Source organism: Gopherus flavomarginatus, chromosome 12 (assembly GCF_025201925.1).
Source record: "Gopherus flavomarginatus isolate rGopFla2 chromosome 12, rGopFla2.mat.asm, whole genome shotgun sequence".
Taxonomy (NCBI): domain Eukaryota; kingdom Metazoa; phylum Chordata; order Testudines; family Testudinidae; genus Gopherus; species Gopherus flavomarginatus.
Genome location: NC_066628.1, coordinates 8,357,826 through 8,378,656, shown reverse-complemented (window position 1 = coordinate 8,378,656; position 20,831 = coordinate 8,357,826). Strand labels below are relative to the sequence as shown.

Below are 20,831 nucleotides of genomic sequence, written 5' to 3'. Positions count from 1 at the left end.
AGGTTATCTACAACATCATAGCTAACCCTGATATAAGTAGGGTCACCAGATGAGAGGAAGAAAATATCAGCACGCATGTGGGGGGTCACCAGCGGAGCAAAAAAAAAACCCCAAAACCGCAGTGCGAAATATCGGGACAAACTGCGTCGGGATGTGGGACAAACGCCTAAATATCGGGACAGTCCTGATTTTATGGGGATATTTGGTCACCCTAGATCTAAACTGGACCTTGCACCTAGTTAGCACCTTTTAGCTCAGTTTAACTGGACAAGGTGAACCCTACACACCACACTAGGGTCAAATTAAATTAAGTTTACAATGTTTGCATGTCAGGGGTTTACACCGGTATAAAGACATTACATTAAAAAGTGATTTCAGGTGCATCTGTACTACATAAATGTTATGGTGTGTAGAGGACGAACACTATATGCCCCTGCTAACATGGGCATAAATAGCAGTGAAGACGGTGAGGCATTGCTTAAGCAAGTAGAGTCACGATATGCCTGAACCCTATGGGTATATGCCCTACATACATGGCTCTATATGCTCCCAAGCAGGGCTTCCCCCATCTACACTGCTATTTTTAGCAGTGTAGTGTCCTACTGCCTACCCACTGCAGGTAACGGCTCCAGAAGTGGGGAAAGGCTCCAGCAGTTCTGCTGCCTCCCCCTGCTGGAGCCTTTCATTCACCCATGTAGCTACACACCACAGCATGGACACAGCCTGCTTTTCACTGTGCTGTGTAGCTACACATACCCTGCAGGTCGCTCCCCCAGAGCTGTGCCGTGTAGATGTAGCCATGGCTAAATCAGGCAGTGCTGTGTATGGACCAGGCTTGACACTCTTCCCACACAGAAATACCAACTCTGACCTGACGGAACTGCTGGACCATAACAATGGGGACCTACCAAATATTCCTGGCTTTGGGTCTCTCCATCCTGTTTCCACTCCAGAAGTTTTTCTCTCTCCTGCTTCAGGGTGTTCAGTCGGGTTTGAATTTGTTCCTGAGGCAAGAAAAACAATGTCTGGGAGAGTCAGGGGGCTGAGGAATCTGTCCTCACAGATGTATTTATATACATTGCCTGTCCCTCAGATGGTGCTTCTGGCAATGTCACAATTGTCTCGTGGGAGATTCCGGTTCAAATCCCTTCTCCTCATCGGGAAGAGGGAGAACTTGAACTAGGGTCTCCTGCCACGTGAGCACCTTTCCCCCAGGTTAACTGTTATGAACAAGGTCTGCTGCCTCCTCCCCGGCCATTTTGTGCGGACTGACATGTGCAGAACTCCATCGTGCAAGAAACAGCTTAGATGCCTAAGATCACAGAGACAGGCGCATTCCTGCATCAAACTCTGAGGGGGGCAGGGCTTAGGACACACCCCTCTCAACAGCATCTCCCATTGTAATCCTGTCAATTACAGGCCAGTAAGCCTAAAGGCTTGTGCGATAAGTACAGCACTACAGCTGTACCGATACATCTGTGCTGCTGCAGTGCACGCGGTGGAGACGCTCTGTGCCAATGGGAGAGAGCTCTCCCGTCGGCGTAATAAACCCACCTCCACGAGCGGCAGAAGCTTAGGGTGGTGGGAAAAGTTCTCCTGCTGACATAGCACTGTGCACATGAACACTTATGTGACTCAGGGAGGCAAGACCAGCTCTAGACACTAGCCCACCAAGCAGGTGCTTGGGGCAGCCCCTGGAAGAGGGCAGCACGTCTGGCTCTTTGGCAGCAATTCAGTGGTGGGTCCCTCAGTCCGTCACGGAGGGAAGGACCTACTGCCGAATTGCTGCCAAAGAATGAAGCAGTGGCCTCACAGTTCCCGATTGAGGCATTTTTTGTTTTTTCTTTTGGGCTTGGGGCGGCAAAAGCTATGGAACTGGCCCTGCAGGGAGGTGAAGTAGTCACAGGCCTGAGCGACATACGTTTTGGCGACACAGGCTGTATTGCAGACAAAGCCTAATTTCAGTACCAGGCAAATTGGTTAAAACTATAGTAAAGAACAAAATTGTCAGACATGATTTATCGGGGGAAGAATCAACACAGCTCTTGTAAAGGGAAATCATGCCTCACTGATCTATTAGAATCCTGAGGGTGTCAACAAGGATGATCCACTGGATATAGTGTACTTAGACTTTCAGAAAGCCTTTGACAAGGTCCCACACTAAAGTCTCTTAAGAAAACTAAACAGTCATGGGATAAGCGATAACCTTATCTGATGGATCGGGTAACCGGTTAAAATATAGGAAACAAAGGATAGGAATAAATGGTCAGTTTTCACAATGAAGCAAGGTAAATACCAGGATCCCCCAAGGATCTATACTGGGACCAGTGCTATTTAACATATTCCTAAATGATCAGGGATAGAGGGTAAACAGTGAGATGGCAAAGTCTGCAGATGATACAAAATTACTCAAGGTAGTTGAGTCAAAGCAGACTGTGAAAAGTTACAAAGGGATCTCACAAAAATGGGTGACTGGGCAACAAAATGGCAGCTGAATTTCACTGTTGATAATGCAAAGTAATGCACACTGCAAATCACCATCTCAACTATAGATATAAAATGCTATGGTCTAAAGGAGCTCTTACCACTCATGAAAGAGATTTTGGAGTCATCTATGAAAACATCTGTTCATAAAAGCTAACAGAATTTTAAGAACCATTAGGAAAGGGATGGATAATAAGACAGATAGTATCATAATGCCACTATATAAATCCATGGTACATCTTGAATACGTCATGCAGTTCTGTTGGTCTCATTTCAAACAAGATATATTTGAATAGGAAAACGTCCAGCGAAAGAAATAAAAATCATTAGGGGTATGGAACAGCCTCCATATGAGGAGAGATTAAAAAGATGGAGTGTTCAGCTTGGAAAAGAGGTAACTGGAGTTGGGGTGGGGGATGTGATAAAGGTCTATAAAATCATGGATGGTGTAGAGAATGAATAGGGAAGTTTATTTACCCCTTCACAGAACAGGAACCAGGGGAAATGATCAGGTAGCAGGTTTAAAAACAAGCAAAAAAGTACTTCTTCACACAACACACGATCAATCCATGGAACACATTGCCAGGGATGTTGTGAAGGCCAAAAGTATAACTGGGTTCAAAAAAGAATTAGATGAGTTCATGGAGGACAGGTCCATCAATAGCTATTAGCCAAGATGGTCAGGGATGCAACCCCATGCTCTAGAGATCCCTAAGCCTCTGACTGCCAAGTGCTGCAGGGCAATGGGTTGAAGTCATATCCATTTTCCAGCAGTACAGGATAGGGTGTTCTGCTCCCATTCAACGACAGGGAGCCAAGCCACTTACAGGGAAGGGAGTTTTGGTAAGAGTGTTTAAAACACCTTTTTTTTTTAAAGTGTATATTAAACTCTGGGGCCTAATGAACACTTGGGAGAAAGGGACTCCTGGTTAAAAACCCAACACACTCACAAGGTTCATAAATATTGTGTTCCATTGTTTGGCATGGGGACAAGGAGCACTTCCGAGGTGCTCCGGTACTGAGACTCAACGCAGTCCTGGGGATCAGCCTTTTTCTTCCTTTAATCTTACTGTGGCACTAATACAGTCCATTTTGTCCTGAAAGCTACAGTGCAGACAGCACAGCGGATTCTGCCCCGAGTGAATTGCTCTGTCCAACAGGCATTTTAAGGTTCCAGTCCACTGCATCGAGTTTGTGGTCCAATTGGACGCATAAACCCAAAGCAAAACTCTGAAGTATGCGTGGGCAGGACATGAATCACTGGCTCGGGGACGCCAGTTCAGCCCCTTCTGCCAAAGGCCCCATCCCCACCTGAGCCGCCGTCCCCCACCCCGTGACAGCTGCTCCCTCCGCCCCAGAGCACCAGGCAGCACAGGCCTCAGCGTCCCCAGCCCCAGGAGCACCAGGCAGTGCCAACGCCAGCCCCAGGTTCCTGGAAGAGATGCAGCAGGCTGGTGGGAATCAGGAGGGGTCTGGGGGTAGTGAGTGGGCAGGGCCACGCAGGGCTCTGCCTCCCACAACTCCCCACTCGGCTGGTCACTTTGCTGCTCCTGAAGCATTCAGCAAGCCAGGGAAAACAAGAATTCATCACCCTGTTTTTTCCTTGAGGAAAAAGTTAAGCAGATTAACCATCATTTTTTAAGCAGAAATCTTTGAGTGCATCTTATGCTTCAGACAGTAACAGGAAATGAACCCACTGTGAACGCTGCTGACAATGTTACTGCTGCTTCCAGGCAGCCGCCAGCGGTCATCAGATATGAAATGCTCCAGCTGGGCACTGCCAAGCACTGGCTCTGTCGTGCTGAGCGGTTTATAATGTGAGTGTAAAGCCCTGCCTGACAGGCGCGGTGAGAGGCTGTGTGGTCTAGTGGCTAGAGCATTAGGATGGGTATTGGGAGGCCAGGGTTTAATTCCTGGTTCTGCCACTGAGCTGTTTTGTGAGCTTCGTCAGGTCACTCCCCCTTCAGTGCCTCTCCTTCCTCTTTTCCGCTGGGCGGTGGAGGGGGGGCTCCGCCGGGGGCCCGATCGTCCGCGGGTGGGGTGGGGGGCTCCTCCGGGGGTCCGATCGGCCGCCTTACCGCTGTCCACGTCCCTGCTCCGGGCCCCAGCTCTGGGGGGCGGTGAGGGGGCGCGGACAGGGGTAAGAGGGGTGTAGCTCAGCACCCCCACCCCACTCCATAAACTGTTCCAGCGCCACTGCAGCCACATCTGCTGTGGCCTGGGCTCCCCCCGGCCCCGCTCCCACTCCCACTCCCAGCCCCGTGCCCAGCCGTGGCCTAACCTTGTGCTCCCGGGCAGCCTCCTCTATGGGGAGCACCCTGTGAGCGCGGTGAGCCTGGGACTCCCTGCAGATCACACAGATGAGAACCTGGTCCTGGTTACAGAAGAGTTTGAAAGGCTCCTGGTGCGCGTTGCACAAACCTCCTGCTGCTGCTGCTGCTGCTGGGACACTCAGCTGCTTGGCTATTTCTGCCACGTTCCCCAGTTGTCTGTTCGGCCTCAGGGTCCTCTGGGGAAAGGTCTCTCTGCACTGAGGGCAGGAGATGTCTGTGTCTGGTCTCTCCCAGCACTGGGCGATGCAGGCTCGGCAGAAATTGTGCCCGCAGTCTATAGTCACTGGATCCGTGAAAAAACTCAGACAGATGGAGCAAGTAGCTTCATCTCGGAGGCTTTTCAGAGGATTTCCTGCAGCAGCCATGGCTCCCTGCAGCCCGCGTAACAGGATAAGTTTCGTTTCCTGCCAGATCCAGCAAGCCGCCTTGCAAAGCAGATTGACAAACCGGGAGCCTATCACGCTCTGCGGCGGGAAATTCTAAAAACAAACAGCCCATCAACACAGACACAACACACCAGAAGCCCCCCCCCCCCCCAGAAAAGCCCCCAAACAAGCAACATGCTACTTAAAGAGATGAATAGGCAATTATATACATAAAGAAGCCAACAGAGGCTTGCTGGGAGCAGGCTTGGCAGCTTTCTTTCTACATCACAGAATAAACCCAGGCTCAGATTGAGGTTTAAGGCCAAGACCCTTTCTGGGCCTCCTTTGTAAAGCACTTTGAGATCTAGTGGAGGAAAACGCTATATAAGAGCCTTACTAAGCCCTAATAGTTAGAGATCATTGTAAGCCTTGACCAATGTGTTCCTTCCAAAAAAATTATTTGCATTAACTTAACTATTATAACTGGGGTTTCCAGTTATTCATATCAAATATACAATCCCTTTTTTGCATCTTGCTAAATTACTGGCCTCAAAAACTCCATGTGGCAATGAGTTGCATGGTTTAATTACGGGTTTTGTGTAAAAGTGTTTCTTATTGGTTTTGAATTTGATCCCTTTCCATTTCATTGACTGTCTTCTTGTTCTTGTGTTATGAGACAGGCAAAAAAGATGATCCCAGTCTTCTCTGGCCCATTCATTATTTTATACCCTTTTAGCCTCTCCCCTCTTAGTCATCTCCTTTCCAAGGTAAACAGTCCCGTTCTTTTGAATCTTTCTTACCAAAAGAGTTTTTCCAGGCCCCTCAACATTCTCGTTGCCCTTCTCTGAATCCTCTCTAATACTGCAATGTCCTTTTTCAAATGGTGTGACCAGTATTGCACACATTGCTCTAGGTCGGTGGTTTTCAAACTTCTATCTGGCGACCCAGCTGAAGAAAATTGCGGATGCCTGCAACCCAACGGTACTGGGGATGACGGGTTTGGGGTGTGGGAGGGGCTCAGGACTGGGGCAGAGGTAGTGAGGGTTGCAGGGTGGGACCGAGAATGAAGGGTCTAGGGTATGGAAGGGGGCTCTGGGCTGGGGATTCAGGCTCTGGAGTGGGGCTGGGGATGAGGGGTTTGGGGTGCAGGAGGGGGCTCTGGGTTTGGGGGGGCTTAGGGCTGGGGTGGGGTTGGGGAGCGCCTCAGGTTTACTTCCAGTGGTTCCCGATCAGTGGTGCAGCTGGGGTGCAGAGGCAGGCGTCTCACCTGTTCTGGCACCATGGACCCTGATGCGCCCCAGAAGCAGCCAGCAGCAGGTCCAGCTACTAGGTGGATGAACATAAGCAGTGCCGCGAGGCTCTCGCCCGCAGGCACCCCCCCCATTGGCAGGGAGCCAGCCAGTGGGAATGCGCAGCCAGTGCTTGGGGCAGGGCAATGCGCGGAGCCCTGTGTGCATCCTCCACTCCCTTCCGGGGCACAGTGCGGTGTCAGAACAGGTAGGGAGTAGCCTGCCTTATCCAGGAGTGGGAGGGAGGGAGGAATTTCAAAGATGGGGTGAGGCCCTGTAGCAGAAGGGTCAATATCCCTGCCCATCATCAGTGTGAACTGTTCTAGTCTGGGTATTTGTGTGACCCACAGAAATGGCCAATCCGTCAGAGAATCTGATGTTCTGGCCATGGTGGTATCCAGTGACAGTGAGTTCCACAGGCTGATGTCATTACAAGTGAAAGGCCCAGCTGCTGTGTGATGTGCAGGGCTGGCAGTGCCTGGCAGAGTGCCTGGCCTTTGTGCCCCATTCCTGTCCACATCCTGGCTCAGACTTTCCTCTCCTCTGGAGGCCAGGTCTCTGCAGAGGCCCTTGGGGAGAGATTCAAGGCAAAAAACTGTGGCTGCCCCAAGAGGATGGCCCAGCGGATACTCCCCTCGGTGACCTGAGCCCAGATGCCCCAGTGCATTATAGGGGGAGAGGAGCAGTGACTGGAGATGAGCGCCAACTGCTGGTTACTCTGGGCCTGACAAGTCCTGGGCCTGTGGAAATCTGTGATGCCATCCCCAGCCATCCCCCTTCCCTGGCTCCCTGGGAATCTGTAAGACGCACTGCCTTTGCTCAAAACGCAGGGAACCCCAAAGAGCCGAAACAGCAACCAAAGGTCACCCCTGAGAGCAAAGCTCGGCCAGAGTCTCAGCACGCACTGGAAGCCCCTTAGCGTGACTCTGGGGACGGGAGTGCAGGCCTGCACCCGTAGCCCTTGGAGATGGTGTGTAGGGTTGTTGTGCTCTCTCCTGGAGGCCTGCCCATTGTCAGGATAGGGGGTTTCTGTGCAGAGTGTAGTTTGGGGTCCATCGGGGGCATGACAGGGGGAAACCCGGAGCTGAATTCCCATTCTCCTTCCCTACCTGGGGTCTCCCTACAAGTTTCTTCTCTCTCCGTACAGCAGTAAAAATAGGAGAAGATTCTGCCTTCAACTTTTCATCAGGAACAGATACCCAGAGCATGGGAGCCCGGAGCTAGGTCTAGAGTGACCCTGCCCATCCAGTGAGGAATTATGGGATGCTACCTTCATCTGTGAGGCAAATGGGCCTGCTTGAAAAAACTGAATGCAAAAATTGTGGTTTGTAGGAAGAAGACTCTTTGCTCTAATCGAGCTCCAGTCTGAGATGCCACCTGCTTTTGTGACACACAAAAATCTGCTCCAAACTGAATCGCTGAGTCTCCAGATATCAGAGTGTGGTTTGTTAGCATCTCTCTGTGGAGCAGGACCTGTGGAAAGATGAGGATCAATCCCTCTCTGGCTGTGGCTGAGGGGATGTGGAATGGGTTTTTCCCTATTTCTTTTCCAGTTCCAACTTTTGCTGGCTTTGCGTTTTTAAGAAGTGATTTCTGGGGACTGACCCACAACCTCCAATGCCTCAGATACCTACAGGCCTGCAGCCCCATGTGTATTTTTGGATGCAAGGGTATTGCAACCTGAAATTACTGGAATGAGGAGCTCCTTCATTTGCATAAATATGTCCTAATTAGACCCCCTTGAGTGATGCCAGTGACCTTAGAAGGAGAGTGCACCATTCTGATTGGCCACGGGAGCCCTGAGGTTCCAAGGAGGAGGGGCCAACTGGGTCATCATCTGCAAAAGCCAAAGGAAAAGAAGAAACCTTTGTTCTGGCTTGTTAGGCTGGTTTGCTCTGGCTGCTGGCCTCTGGCCATGCCACACGAAGTGCCCTGTGCTTCATTCACCCCCCAGCTGGCCACTGAGAGATAGGAGTCAGCAACGTGGGGCGTCCAAGATCTGACACTACAAGTGAGTCACCGCTAGCGAGCCTGCAAGTCCATCAACCTTAACGCATGTGAGCTAGGTGCTGACTCCGTGGGTGTTCTGGGGCTGGATCAGCTCCTCCATCTCCCTCCCAGTGCCTCCCGCCTGCCACAATCAGCTGTTCAGCGGTGTGCAGGAGGCGCTGGGGGGAGGGGACAGAGAGAGGGCAGGGCGAGCTCAGGGGAGGAGTCAGAATGGGGCACGGGTGTGATGAAGGTGGGAAGGGGCGGAGCGGGGGTTGAGCACCCCCCAGGAAATGACAAAGTTGGCGCCTGTGCATATGAGCTCACGAGCATAGCGCCTATAGAGTAGTTGCTGGGGTACCTCAAACAACCCTACGTCAAACAGCCTCGCTGTCATGCATGCAGGTATTTCAGGCATTTAACCTTGAGAAATCCTGTTGTTTTCACCTACGTTTGTCGTGTGACCGTTCAGTGCAACCAGCCTTATTGGAACATGACATTGTGACATGGGGATCAGATTGGCTGTTACCTAATCAGCCATAATTTGGGCAGGCTGCCTTCATGGAACCTACAGCTCTGACGGCAATTTTCACTTCAACCAGAGACTCGTCTGACCCTCCCTCTATCAACTCTTTGGCTGGGACCGAAATGTTTGGTGTTTGAGGTGAAGGATGCCCTAGGACTGCGGAACTGCTAGCTCCATGAATTCGCCGCCTTCCCAGAGTGTTATGTAGCGCTTTGAAGGTGCCATTTAATTTATTTGGGATGGTTTAAATTATCTTGTTGCTGTACTCAGGTTCATTAATGTTTTTTTTCATTTTTATGTGAGGTTTTTTGACATTTTTGCTCAGTTATTGAGCTGATAAAATATGTACCACGGAAAGGTGGGCGGTTCGGCTGTTTCTTCCCCAGACAGCCGAAGCAGACTCTGAGCTGTACTGAGGGCTGGTCCCTAGATGCCCCAGCATCCTCCAGGGCCAGGCACCAGAACTGGAACCTGCTTTCCATCAGCAACAGGGGATCCAGAAGTTGGCAGTGGGGTGGGGTGGTGGATACCAGCCCAGGTCAAGCCAAAGGCCGACCAGTCCCCCCTTAATAAATCCATACACCTCACACCTCCAACCCCCTCAGTTAGTCACTGGCTTGTACCTTGATGCTGGGGCATTTAAATCTGTTCTGTCTTTGACTCCCTTGTGTACAGCTAGTTCTGAGTATCCCTGTTGAGTGAAAGGGCGGGTTAGGGTGCTAGCCCGGGAGACCTGGTTCTGCCATGCGCTTCCAGGGTGACCCTAGGTTCCTCTGGTTATTTGTTGGGCTGAATTAACCCAGCACTGTACCCTAGGCAACCCCCACTAAAGTCCACCATCCCGTCTGCTCTGAAGGCTGCTCACCACCCCTCTCCTGGCCAGTGTAACACTACAAACTGCTGCCTGCACAATTTGCTACCTGTAGTTACTGACATCTCTAGTCTGTCTTTTACTGCCATGAAACAATGTGCTGCCTCTGCCTTGCCCATCCTGTAGTCGAGGCAGCATTCCCATTACAATTTGCTACCTGTCACCTTTCCCCATCCTCCACCTTTCTCTATCTCCTGGTCCCAGGGTAACAAATTGTGATGATAGGGGTTCCCCTATTCCAGTGGTGCTACCTCTACCTTTTCTCATGCTCTGGGCCAGGGGCAGCATATTATGACAGACTGAGGCATTCCTGTCACCTTTTGCTAGGAGTGTGACATTTCTATTTTAAATCTGAACACAAATAAAGTACCTTTGTGATTGGGAAAAGTGTTCTACAGCATTAAAGCTGAGGGCTACTGTATGTAAACCCTAGAATGAAGGTGGTGTTATTTAGTGTTAGTCTTGTTCCACTATAGATTGGGCCACAGAGTTTAATCTGATCAGGGTTTAAATTTTTATAGAGCATTTCCCAGAGCCCCGCCATGCCCTCCTCCAATATGCTATAAAAACTCCAGGGGGCTTGAAAATATTTACCAGCGCTCCGCTCCAGACAGCTCCAGCTGAATTTAAGCCCTGAATCTGACAACTGATCCCCTGCTCGAATGTCCCCCATTCTCATCCTCAGGGTTCCCTGCGGTGGCCCATGACTCCAACTCCTCCAGTATCCATGGGGCTCAGGGGTGGCACAGCATCGCTGCAGAGGATAATGTGCAGCTCCTTGTAAAAACAGCATGTCTGTGGAGCCACGTCAGAGCGACTGTTGGCCTCCCTCACCTCCTGGTATGCCTGGAACAGCTCCGTGGCTTTCACCGGACAGTGCTGCAGGACCTTCTTGAAGCCCTTCTCCCCCAAGCTCCGAGCAATCTGGTCATAGACACCCACATTTCTACAGCTGGATCGGAGCTGGGCCTGCACAGCCTCTTCTCCCCAGACCCAGGAGATCCACCACCTCCTGTGCAGTGCAGGCAGCAGAGTGTTGGGAGCCTGTGGTCGGCCTGTGCAGCTGGGTAGTTGCTAGGGGAGCTCTCCATGCAGAGCAAGCAGGAAATGGAATTTCAAAATTCCCAGTCTTTAAACAGGAGGGGCTTGTTCCTGTGCACCTGGCTGCTGGGCAGCGGAGTTCAAACCAGTGATCAGAGTGGGTCACAATGGGGCATTGTGGGACACCTCCTGGAGGCCACTTAAGCTGGTGTAGGCACCGCAGCGTCTACACTGCCACTGTGTTGACCTATGTTGACATAAGTGCTGCACCTCTCTTGGCCCTCGTCCAGACTAACCCGCGGCATCGGCGGGTTAAAATCGATTGCTCGGGGATCGATATATCGCGTCTAGTCTGGACGCGGTGTATCGATCCCCGAGCGCGCTTACATCGATTCCGGAACTCCATCAATCCGAACGGAGTTCCGGAATCGACACGGAGAGCCGCGGACATCGATGCAGCGCCGTCCAGACTGGTGAGTACCTCGATTTTAGAAATTCGACTTCAGCTACGTTATTCACGTAGCTGAAGTTGCGTATCTAAAATCGATTTTAATTTCTAGTCTGGACGTGGCCTTGGAGGGGGAGCTATTCAGTCGACATAGCAGGTGAGTTATGCTGGTGGAAGGCACACTGTAGTATGCAGTATGCTGACATTATTAGGTCGGTGTAAGCTGCCTGACTTTGACCTAACTCTGAAGTATAGACCAGGCCTTAGTTGCTTAAGTCCCTTTGTGCATCTGAGCCGCTCTCTTTGCAGTTCAGTAAACTGGAAAGTTGTGTAAAGGATAGGGGGGAAATGACATCTAATTATATCCATTTATTGGCGTTCAGAGGCACAGTTTTAAGTTATGATCTTGAAGACGAAAAAGAAACGAAAGGGAAGGAAGTCCAAGACCAGAAGATAGAAATAAACTTTATTCTGCAAATTTTCTCATCTGAATCTACAGCACCCAAATAACTGAACAGAGCAAAATAGGAGCATTGAGATAGGAAGCTTGGGGGTGGGTGTGCAGAACATCACTATGCTTGTTACATTCATAAGTAAAGAGCAGAGGACTTTGATGGATGACCCTGATTGAGTCAGAACTTAGGTCAGGTCTACACTGTAAACTTACTTTGGTATAACTGTCACTCAGGGGTGTGAAAATCCACACCCCTGAGTGACACAGTCATACTAACAGAACTCCCGGTGTAGACAGCAGTACATTGACAGGAGAGCTTCTCCCGTTGCCCTAGCTACCGCCTCTTACAGAGGTGGATTAATTACACTGATGGGAGAAGCTCCCCGGTCGGCGTAGCAGCGTCTTCACTGAAGTATTACAGTGGCACCAGTATGTTAGTGCCGCTGCAGCATTTTAAGTGCAGACCTGCCCTAAGACAGGCAGGCTCTGCTGTGACCCTGGGAGTGGCTCCTGGTTGGCCAGTCTGCGTGTGCCTGGAGGATCACAGAGTTACAGAGACAGGCATGGAAAAGGGTTGAGAAATTCCTGTCACCAGTATAATGCCGAGCAATTCAATCTTGTCCTCTCTCATCACCAATTTATTGCAAGTCTTGCAACACTCGGTGTTTTTCTTACAGTCCCAGCTGCTGGAGTGGATAGATTTGAGGGAGCTCAGATTACATTAAAGATACATTTCCAGCCTTCATGTTTGTGTAGAAAAGTCTGAAGACTGGAAACAAGAACATCCAGAAAGGTCAGAAACCAGAAGGCAGTGAAAAATAACGTAATATTAAAAAAGATTAAGACAAACATGATTTTGGGGAGCCTGACACATCATTTTCATATGTTTAAGGCTGGCAATGTGTGATAGCCATAATTTATCTATTTCCCACATCTTTGCTCTTTTTTAGATATCTCATATTGAGAGTGATACCCACACCTCTGTCATGGTTTTAATCGTATAGCTCCTAGGGATAAAAAACAAATTGTTTCTGATATTGTACACGCCGGTTCCCAAAGAAGGGGACGATCTTCCCAGTGAAAGAGGATGTGAAAGTAAAGACTGGCTCTCTGCCAGAAGATGTAATGTCATAAAATGTAACTTTCTCCCCTTCGTAATCCAGATAAACCCCAATGTTACTGGGTCTATGATGTAGGCCCAGAGCAGTCTTAGGGGAGGTGAGGGCGCAGTACTGATATTTTGTATTCTGCAAAGCCCAGATCCCTTCCTCTGGTGTATAGCTTATCACTCCCCCATGTATCACAGACTCTTTGGCAATGCCCAAAACCCAAAAATCTTTGTTTCCCACCTCCACTTGCCAGTAACATCTCCCCGAGGTGAAGCCCTTATAGCCCAGCACACAGGCAGCAGGGTAAAACCTGTTCTGTGGCACTAAATATCCTGTGTCTTGGTATTTCTGTATCACACTCTCATCTGTGGACACGATGGAACAAGGATTTGCCAGATCTGGATCCGGAGTGGCCTGCACTGCAAGAGGGGAGAGAGACACACACACAGGAGAAGAGTGTTAAGGTCTGTCCTCACTGCAGAGTTAACCCAGGTGCGTACACAGCTGCTAACTCGAATGCCCTTCCTGTAGAGATGCATAAACACCTCATCTGAGTTCAGGGGTGCTTTCCACCCAGCATAGGCACTGACTCTCTGAACTCACCAGCTGGTCCTGTGATTAGCTCCTCCCCTTCTCCCCACAGCAGCCCCCACCTGCTGACGGGCCCCAATCAGCTCCTCCCCCTCCCTCCAGGTGCCTTCCTCTTGCCACGGATCTGTTGTTCAGAGGTGGGCAGGAGGTTCTGAGGGTGAGGGAGAGGAGCAGGGTCAGGAAGAGGCGGGGGAGGGGGCAGAATGGAACAGGGCAGGAAGAGATGGGGTAGGGGTAGGGGTGGGGGCTTGGGGGCAGGGCCTGGGGCAGAGCGAGGATCAAGAACCCCCCTGGGAACTGGGGAAGTCGGCGCCTCTGTGCAGGCTAAACCACTCCAGTGCTGAGAGTCAGAGAATCTGAGGCCAGAAGGGAACCAGGTCATCTAATCTGACCCCCGTATAGCACAGGCCACCAACCCCACCCAGCGCCCACCTAACCTAACCCAACCCCCAACATTAGCCCAAAGCACGACAGCCTATAGCAAACGGGACTATATATGTGCCACAGGCTGAGAAGAGGAGGCACAAAGGTGCACCAGTGCCCGAGGCCCCACAATGCAGAGAAATGATTCAGTGAGATACCCCCAAATAATCCTGGTACTTCACCTGCATCCACAAGCTGCAGAGGAAGGTGAAAACCCTGCCCCCCATTGTCACTGCCAGTCTGATCTGAGGGAAAATAGCCCTCAATGCCTTCCCACAATTCCCCTGTGAAAGACAGACCGGGTACCCCACGAATCACTGGGAAAGAAACACAGAATAGCTCAGCTTACGGTGGCACCATCAGCCATGGGATGCGTTCCCAGAAGTCCTAGAGACTCGCCAGCACCAGTGAGAACACAGTTTAAGGGAGGTCAGGCTCAGCAGCATGGCTCCTTGCACCCAGCCCAGGCTAACCTGGGTGCCGATCCCCAGGCTTCACTCTGCAGTGCAGACAGACCCTTCCAGGCAGAGCTCAACCCTGGCGCAGACTAGGACCATTTCTCACGCTCCCCAGTAGCCCCGGGCTGGCTGGGGTGGGCCCTGACAGTCAGTCTTGGGGAGCTGCCTGTTGGCTGAAGCTGAGCAGGAAAGTCCCTGTTGTTCCCGCCAGGCATCTAAGAGGTACTGTTTGGGGCGGGAGGGTGACAAACTGGGATTTTTTGGTAATTGTTTTTAGGAAGCCTGTATGTGCCTCAGTTTCCCTATATGCAGTGGGTGAAAAGGGAGTGTTTGCTCTCGGGACAGGCTAAGCCGTCCACGTCGCTGTCTGCGGCCTGAGGTCCTCAGAAGACAATGGCAAGTCCAATTGCACTGGGAATTCGCCTTTTCGGTGGCACTAATTCTCCACAGCACCGGGATGTGTAAAGTCCATTCAGTGCACTACACTCATTTTGGGGAGGGAGCATGGTCTAGAGGTTAGAAGCCAGGACTCCTGGGCTCTATTCCTCACTCCGCTACTCACTTGTTCTGTGACCTCAGGCATATCCCTTCCTCTTGCTGCATTCCAGCTTCCCTTTATGTCAAATGGCCATAAAAGATGCCAGGTATTCAGATGCTGTTGCTGGGGGCCATGAAAGGACACAGATAGGTGACTATGAGATCAGAAGAGAACCCCTTCCCCAGCCTCCACTGGTGCTCAAGGGACAAGGAGGGGGACACAACACGGTTGTGGTGTTCAGTAATCCTGCTGGGAGCACGCTGCTTGAATGAAACCCTCTTTATCCAGGGTTCTGTATCACAGAGCTTCTGCCATGCTCCTCCTTCCTGTCTGGGAAGCCCAACCACTGAAAGGTACAGTTCCCAGTACCACAGGGAGCACCAACCCCTAGGGAGAGACAATGCTCCTTGAACTGATGGACCTATCTTCCATGAATGTATCCACCAATGGTTATTAGTATCCTGTCTTCCGACACTGGCCAGTACTAGGTGCCCCAGAGGGAATGAAGAGAACAGGTGATCATCAAGTGATCCATCCCCTGTCACCCATTCCCAGCTTCTGGCAAACAGAGGCAAGGGACACCATCCTTGCCTATCTTGGCTAACAGCCATTCATGGACCTGTCCTCCAGAAATTTAGTTAGTTAAAAAAAGAAGTCTGTTATGGTCTTGGCCTTCACAACATCCTCTGGCAAGGAGTTCCACAGGTTGACTGTGTGTTGCGTGAAGAAATACTTCCTTTTGTTTGCTTTAAATCTGATGCCTATTAATTTCATTTGTTGACTCCTAGTAATTATGTTATGAGAAGCAGTAAATAACACTTCCTTATTTACTTTCTCCACACCTGTCATGATTTTATAGACCTCTGTCATATCCCCTCTTAGTCATCTCTTTTCCAAGCTGAAAGGTCCCAATCTTATTAATCTCTCCTCATATGGTAGCTGTCCCACACCCCTAATTGTTTTGGTTGACCTTTTCTGAACCTTTTCCAATATATCTTTTTTGAGATGGGGCAACTACATCTGCACACAGTATTCAAGATGTAGGTGCACCATGGATTTATAGAAAGGCAACATGATATTTTCTGTCCCTTTCCTAATGATTCCCAAAATTCTGTTTGCTTTTTTGAATGCTGCTGCAGTCCCGATTCTCTGCCTGGTTCAGTACTGGCTTGAGCATGGTCTCCCCCAAGGGAGCTTCCACCAGCTGGGGATGGATGGAGCCCAGCACATGAGTCCATGCTCCTGACACTAGGGGAGGATAGCACAGGAGCTGGTGGGAGATGCTTCCTTAACTCTTTATTTCCCAGTTTTCTGAGGTTGAAATACAGGTTGCTTTCATCTTCTGGAAAAGTACAAGGCACTGATGGTCAACCTGCACTCTGTGCTAATGACGTTTTCCAGCAGCGAAGCTTGTCTTTCAGATAAAAAATAAAAATAAAAGGAAATTTCTAGTCCTTATAATTACTGAGAGAAGAGCAAAATGTGACCTGAATATACCCTACTTTCCAATTGTAAATAGTATGTGCACGTTGATACATCACAAAATGGGAATGGGCGACGGGATGGATCTCTGGATGATCCCCTGTTCTGTTCATTCCCTCTGGGGCACCAGGCATTGGCCACTGTTGGAAGACAGGATAGTAGGCTAGATGGACAATTGGTGGGACCCAATATGGCCGTTCTTATGATATAATGATTCCTTCTAACCTTGGGATCCATGACTCTGTATTGGTGGAAACCTCTTGTTTGAATTCAGAAGCTTCTTCTAAAAAATGAATCCTGAGATTTTAAGTAATAATTGTTGGAGGATAATAACCTCATGAAAACTTACCCCCTTTCTCTGCCTTTGAGATCAGAAAGTTCAGTTGATAGGGCAGTGTCTCTGGAGAAAGAAAAGATCAAAGGAGAGCTGATTTCCCCCTTTCTTGCAGGCAAATAGCCTCATGAAAACGGGGCTGGATTCACAAAGAAACTTAGGCAAGGTGACACTCAGCATCACAACATCGAACTTTTAGGCACCTAGAACGCCATTGTGATTCACAAAGCCTGAGTCAGGCTCCCTGTACCGTGAACAGGGAGAGAGATGCGCCTTGGAATGAGATTCACAAAAGCCAGCATGCTAGGCGACTCCCTGCTTACGCCAGCCAGTGGGAAATGCCAAAGTGCTGGGGATGGCGGTGCATGGGGGGTGTTAAGCCCTGGCCATCTCAGGGAGTTCGGCGACTGAGTCTTGGCAGCACCGTAGGTGCCTCCCTCTGTGTGGGATTCTCAGCTGCGAGCCCTCTCTTGGTTTCCGGTACCTGTGCTCGGTGGTTAAAGCACGCCCTTGGGAGGTGGGAGACCCAGAAGCCTTTCCCTCTGCTCAATTATTTATATGCAGTGGATCAGATTCAAAAGTGGAGACAGAGGCCACATTGGACCCCTGTAGGAATTTCTTCTTCACCAAGGAACAAGGGATTTGAACTGGTGGTCTCCCACATCCCATCTCTTAACCCTAATCACGGAGCTATACATGATAAGGGTACTCGCCTTTCCCTAGGGCCTGGTTCTTTTGGGTAAATTCACATATAGGACCTGAGCCAGTAAGTGTGCTCGGAGCAGGCATCTCAGATTAGGCCCTGTAGGTGATTTAGGAGGAGGAACGCCTGTCTTTCCCCAGTTCATGTAGCTCTCTGGGGCTTATGTGTCTGGACTGCTAGACTACAATTGCAGTGCGGATGCACAGAAGCAGAAACACAGATGCCTAGGGAACATTTACCGCAAAAATAGAGGTGATGAGTGATTTTAGGCAGCTCAGCAGGGGGCTTTGTGAATCCCAGTGTGGTCTTATTCTGGGATTCAGGTGCCTAAAATGGCAGGTAGACCCCCAAGTCCTTTTGTGAATCTAGCCCTCACCCTCTCTCTCTGCCTTTGGGCTCAGAAGTCAGTTCAGAGGGCAGGGTCTCTAGAGAAAGGAAGGACTGGAGAGGTGATTTCATGTTGTATTAACTCTGGTGACATTCCTACTGCTAATTAATGTAACTGTGCTTGAGAGAGACAAGTTTTGGAGCTTACTCAGAGCTTTTCTTCAGGTCTGTGTAGCTCAAAAGTTTGTCTGTCACCAACAGGAGTTGGTCCAATAAAAGCTGTTACCTCCCCCATCTTGTCTAATATCCTGGGACTGACAGGGCTACAGCAACACTGCATGAAACGATGCTGTAATTCTGAGACAGCCCAAAGGAAAAGACCATAGACTGAGAGGCAGATTCGAATGGGGAGACATTTCCAGCAAGACCAAACTAAAGTGAAATCACCATCCAAAATACACATCTTGCTCTTTTCCATCTCCCACCTTCCTCCAAGGTTCCCTAAGCACTGGACGGCATTCACTAATTAGCACAACAAGGTAGGTTGGCCACTATTTCCTCCTTTTGACAGATGGAGGAACGTGAGGTACAGACTGGGATTTTCAAAAGGGCTGAGGCCATGTAATGGCCAACTCCTATTGACGGTCAGAGAGAGAGAGCGAGAGAGAGAGAGCGAGAGAGAGAGAGAGAGAGAGAGAGCGAGAGAGAGAGAGATGGGTGTCTAAATCCCGTAGGTCCCCTGGAAAATCCCAGGCATGGAGGTTACATTCAACATTTTCTATAATATCTGGTGACTGTGTGTCTCAAATTCTGAGTGACCCATTTTGACACCATGAGTTGGGTCTGAGACAATCCAAGTGGAGGCCTGGAGAACTGGCATCAGCCCTGAGCCCTCCCCATCCCACCCACAAAGATGTCTAGCTGGGACGAGCTGAGAACTAATAGGCCAGAGTCAATCTCCTTCCACAGTCAGAGGCGTATCTCGATGTATCATCACCGTAGCACGAAGCCAGATAAATGTTAAGTTACCTTTGAATTTCTTCAGAGCCTCCTGCAGACAAACATTTCTTTGGGAAGAGACGCCGACTCTCTCTCTCAGGTCCTCTGGCACGGCCACTGGTTTCTCGAACTTCAGCTTCTCACACCTAGAGGGGGAAAATAAGACAAGACAGAACAAAACCAGCCATTCTAAATCTTTTCTGTCTTTTGGGAGAATGAGCTACCAGAGGCTGCTCTCTCGTGGGCTCATTGTGAGCCTCTAACTCCCACTGGTGAGTCAATTGCCCTCCTCTCTGCAGTTTTGAAATGCCTAGATCCTCAAATGGGAGTTAAAGAGAGTAAGGGGTCCACAAGCTGCCCCTCAGACAGAAGGGCATAATCTCATGGGAAAGGGTGCTCCAGTGATTAAGGGGTTGCTGTAGGACTCTGGAAACCTATGTTTCACTCCCTTTTCTGCCACAGCCTCCCTGCATGACCTTCGGCAAGTCACTTAAGTCCTGATTTTAAAAGGTGCCTCCTGGGATTTTCAAAAGCACCTAACCAAGCTAGGCTCCCAACTGCCACTGATTGCAATGGGAGGTGCCTAACTTGCTTGGTGGAATTTTCCAGAGCAGGTAAGTGCCTAACTACATGTCAGGTGTCTAAATACCCTACAAAATCTGACCCGGGGGATCCAATCCCTTTCCAACATCACGAAGCGTAAGGGGGAGTGGGAAGGAGCTACGTACCTGCTCCAGGTGCTTCTGATGTCCTAGAAGAGAGAGAGGGGAGAAGAAAAAAAAAGCTCATTCCCACGAACCAGAAGCTGGCCATCGCTCCTGCTCTGGAGAGGACTCACTTTGCCACCCCTAGTTGAGCTTGAGATGCAATTCTCTGTAGTTGCACCTTTAAAATTCCATTCACAGACTTCAGTAGAATGGGACCCTTAAGCACGCACCACGATTGTGGGTTTTCTCCTTCTAAATTCTATTGTGCCTGTGGCAATGGCACTTGCTCAAACAGACTCATCAGACACATGAATCCCGGACTTCCACATGCAACTGCTGAGTCCGGAGCATTTGCCTTTCTCAAGCTAAAAGCTCCATTTATGCAATTCTGGTCAGCAATTCTGGAAACTGGATTCATTCCTATTTCATAATAGGCCCTGCAAAGAACTTTGCTTTCCTCATCTCCCACTTCCTAGACACTGGAGTTGTGCCGTTTACTGCTTCCAGATCATTAGGGCCCTTCATTTTCCATTTTGATTCTAGTTACACACTGATAAATTCCTAGGAAAAATTACCACAACAACAAAAACAGATGGAAATCAGCGCAAAATAACTATTAGTTTTTCTAGGTAAATATCAGGTTTATTTTGGTGGATGGAAACGTGGGAAAAAAGTATTCAGTAGATTAATGCTTTGAATTCCGTTCATCACTGTGGTTTGCTGCAGAACTAAAACAGAGCTCAAAACACAATGCCCCCTTAAGTTTAAGAAAACAATACATCTCTAATCCCCAAATAAAACTTGTCATTTGAACCAACAGTTTACCGGTGTAGACTTAGAACTATTAGCCTATAAATATTCACATTTGATAATTGGGCCAGCCCATTTGCAGCGCATACACTCAACTTCATCCTTGGCTCCTGTTTTTGTTTCTATAACCTTTTTGAATACTTCTGTGTGTTCTGAAATGTATTCTGATACAGATTTCCATTTTAGTGCATCAAATCTTTAACCCATTGTCTGCTAACAGTTTGAAATGTGTATGTGGTGGGTGAGCTTCATCAGTACGTTCAGATGCACACGCACTTCAGAACTTGTGTACATGACTGTTGGTTATTGTGTGTATCTTCTAGAACAATACGTTCTTACTTCAGCAGGCAGCTTTGCATATACACACAGAGTAATGTATTATCGTAATACAGAGATCTCGTGCAATGGATTGTATTTTCCTAATAAAACAAGTTTTTTATATATATTTGAATGATACAAAAGTAGGATGAAAATCAGAAAAAAAATGAATACTACTTTTTTGTATAACCCAGGAATTTTTTGTAAAAATTGCTTTAAACTGAAAAGGAGA

General features: G+C 49.3%; 1 protein-coding gene across 10 annotated transcripts in view; it reads right to left on the bottom strand.

The window, feature by feature from the left end:
* Positions 1-20,831, bottom strand: part of LOC127033274 (zinc finger protein RFP-like) — a 168,571-nt gene that overhangs the window by 20,015 nt on the left and 127,725 nt on the right. For 6 of the 10 annotated variants that reach the window (XM_050921168.1, XM_050921174.1, XM_050921175.1 and 3 more), the window contains one exon: positions 19,493-19,515. In XM_050921168.1, the coding sequence (XP_050777125.1) occupies positions 19,493-19,515 (23 nt within the window). Of the gene's footprint in view, positions 1-11,785; positions 12,570-13,149; positions 13,329-16,750; positions 16,802-18,794; positions 18,911-19,492; positions 19,516-20,831 lie in introns of those variants that run through there. The other 4 variants (XM_050921176.1, XM_050921171.1, XM_050921173.1 and 1 more) reach the window with 4 other exon arrangements.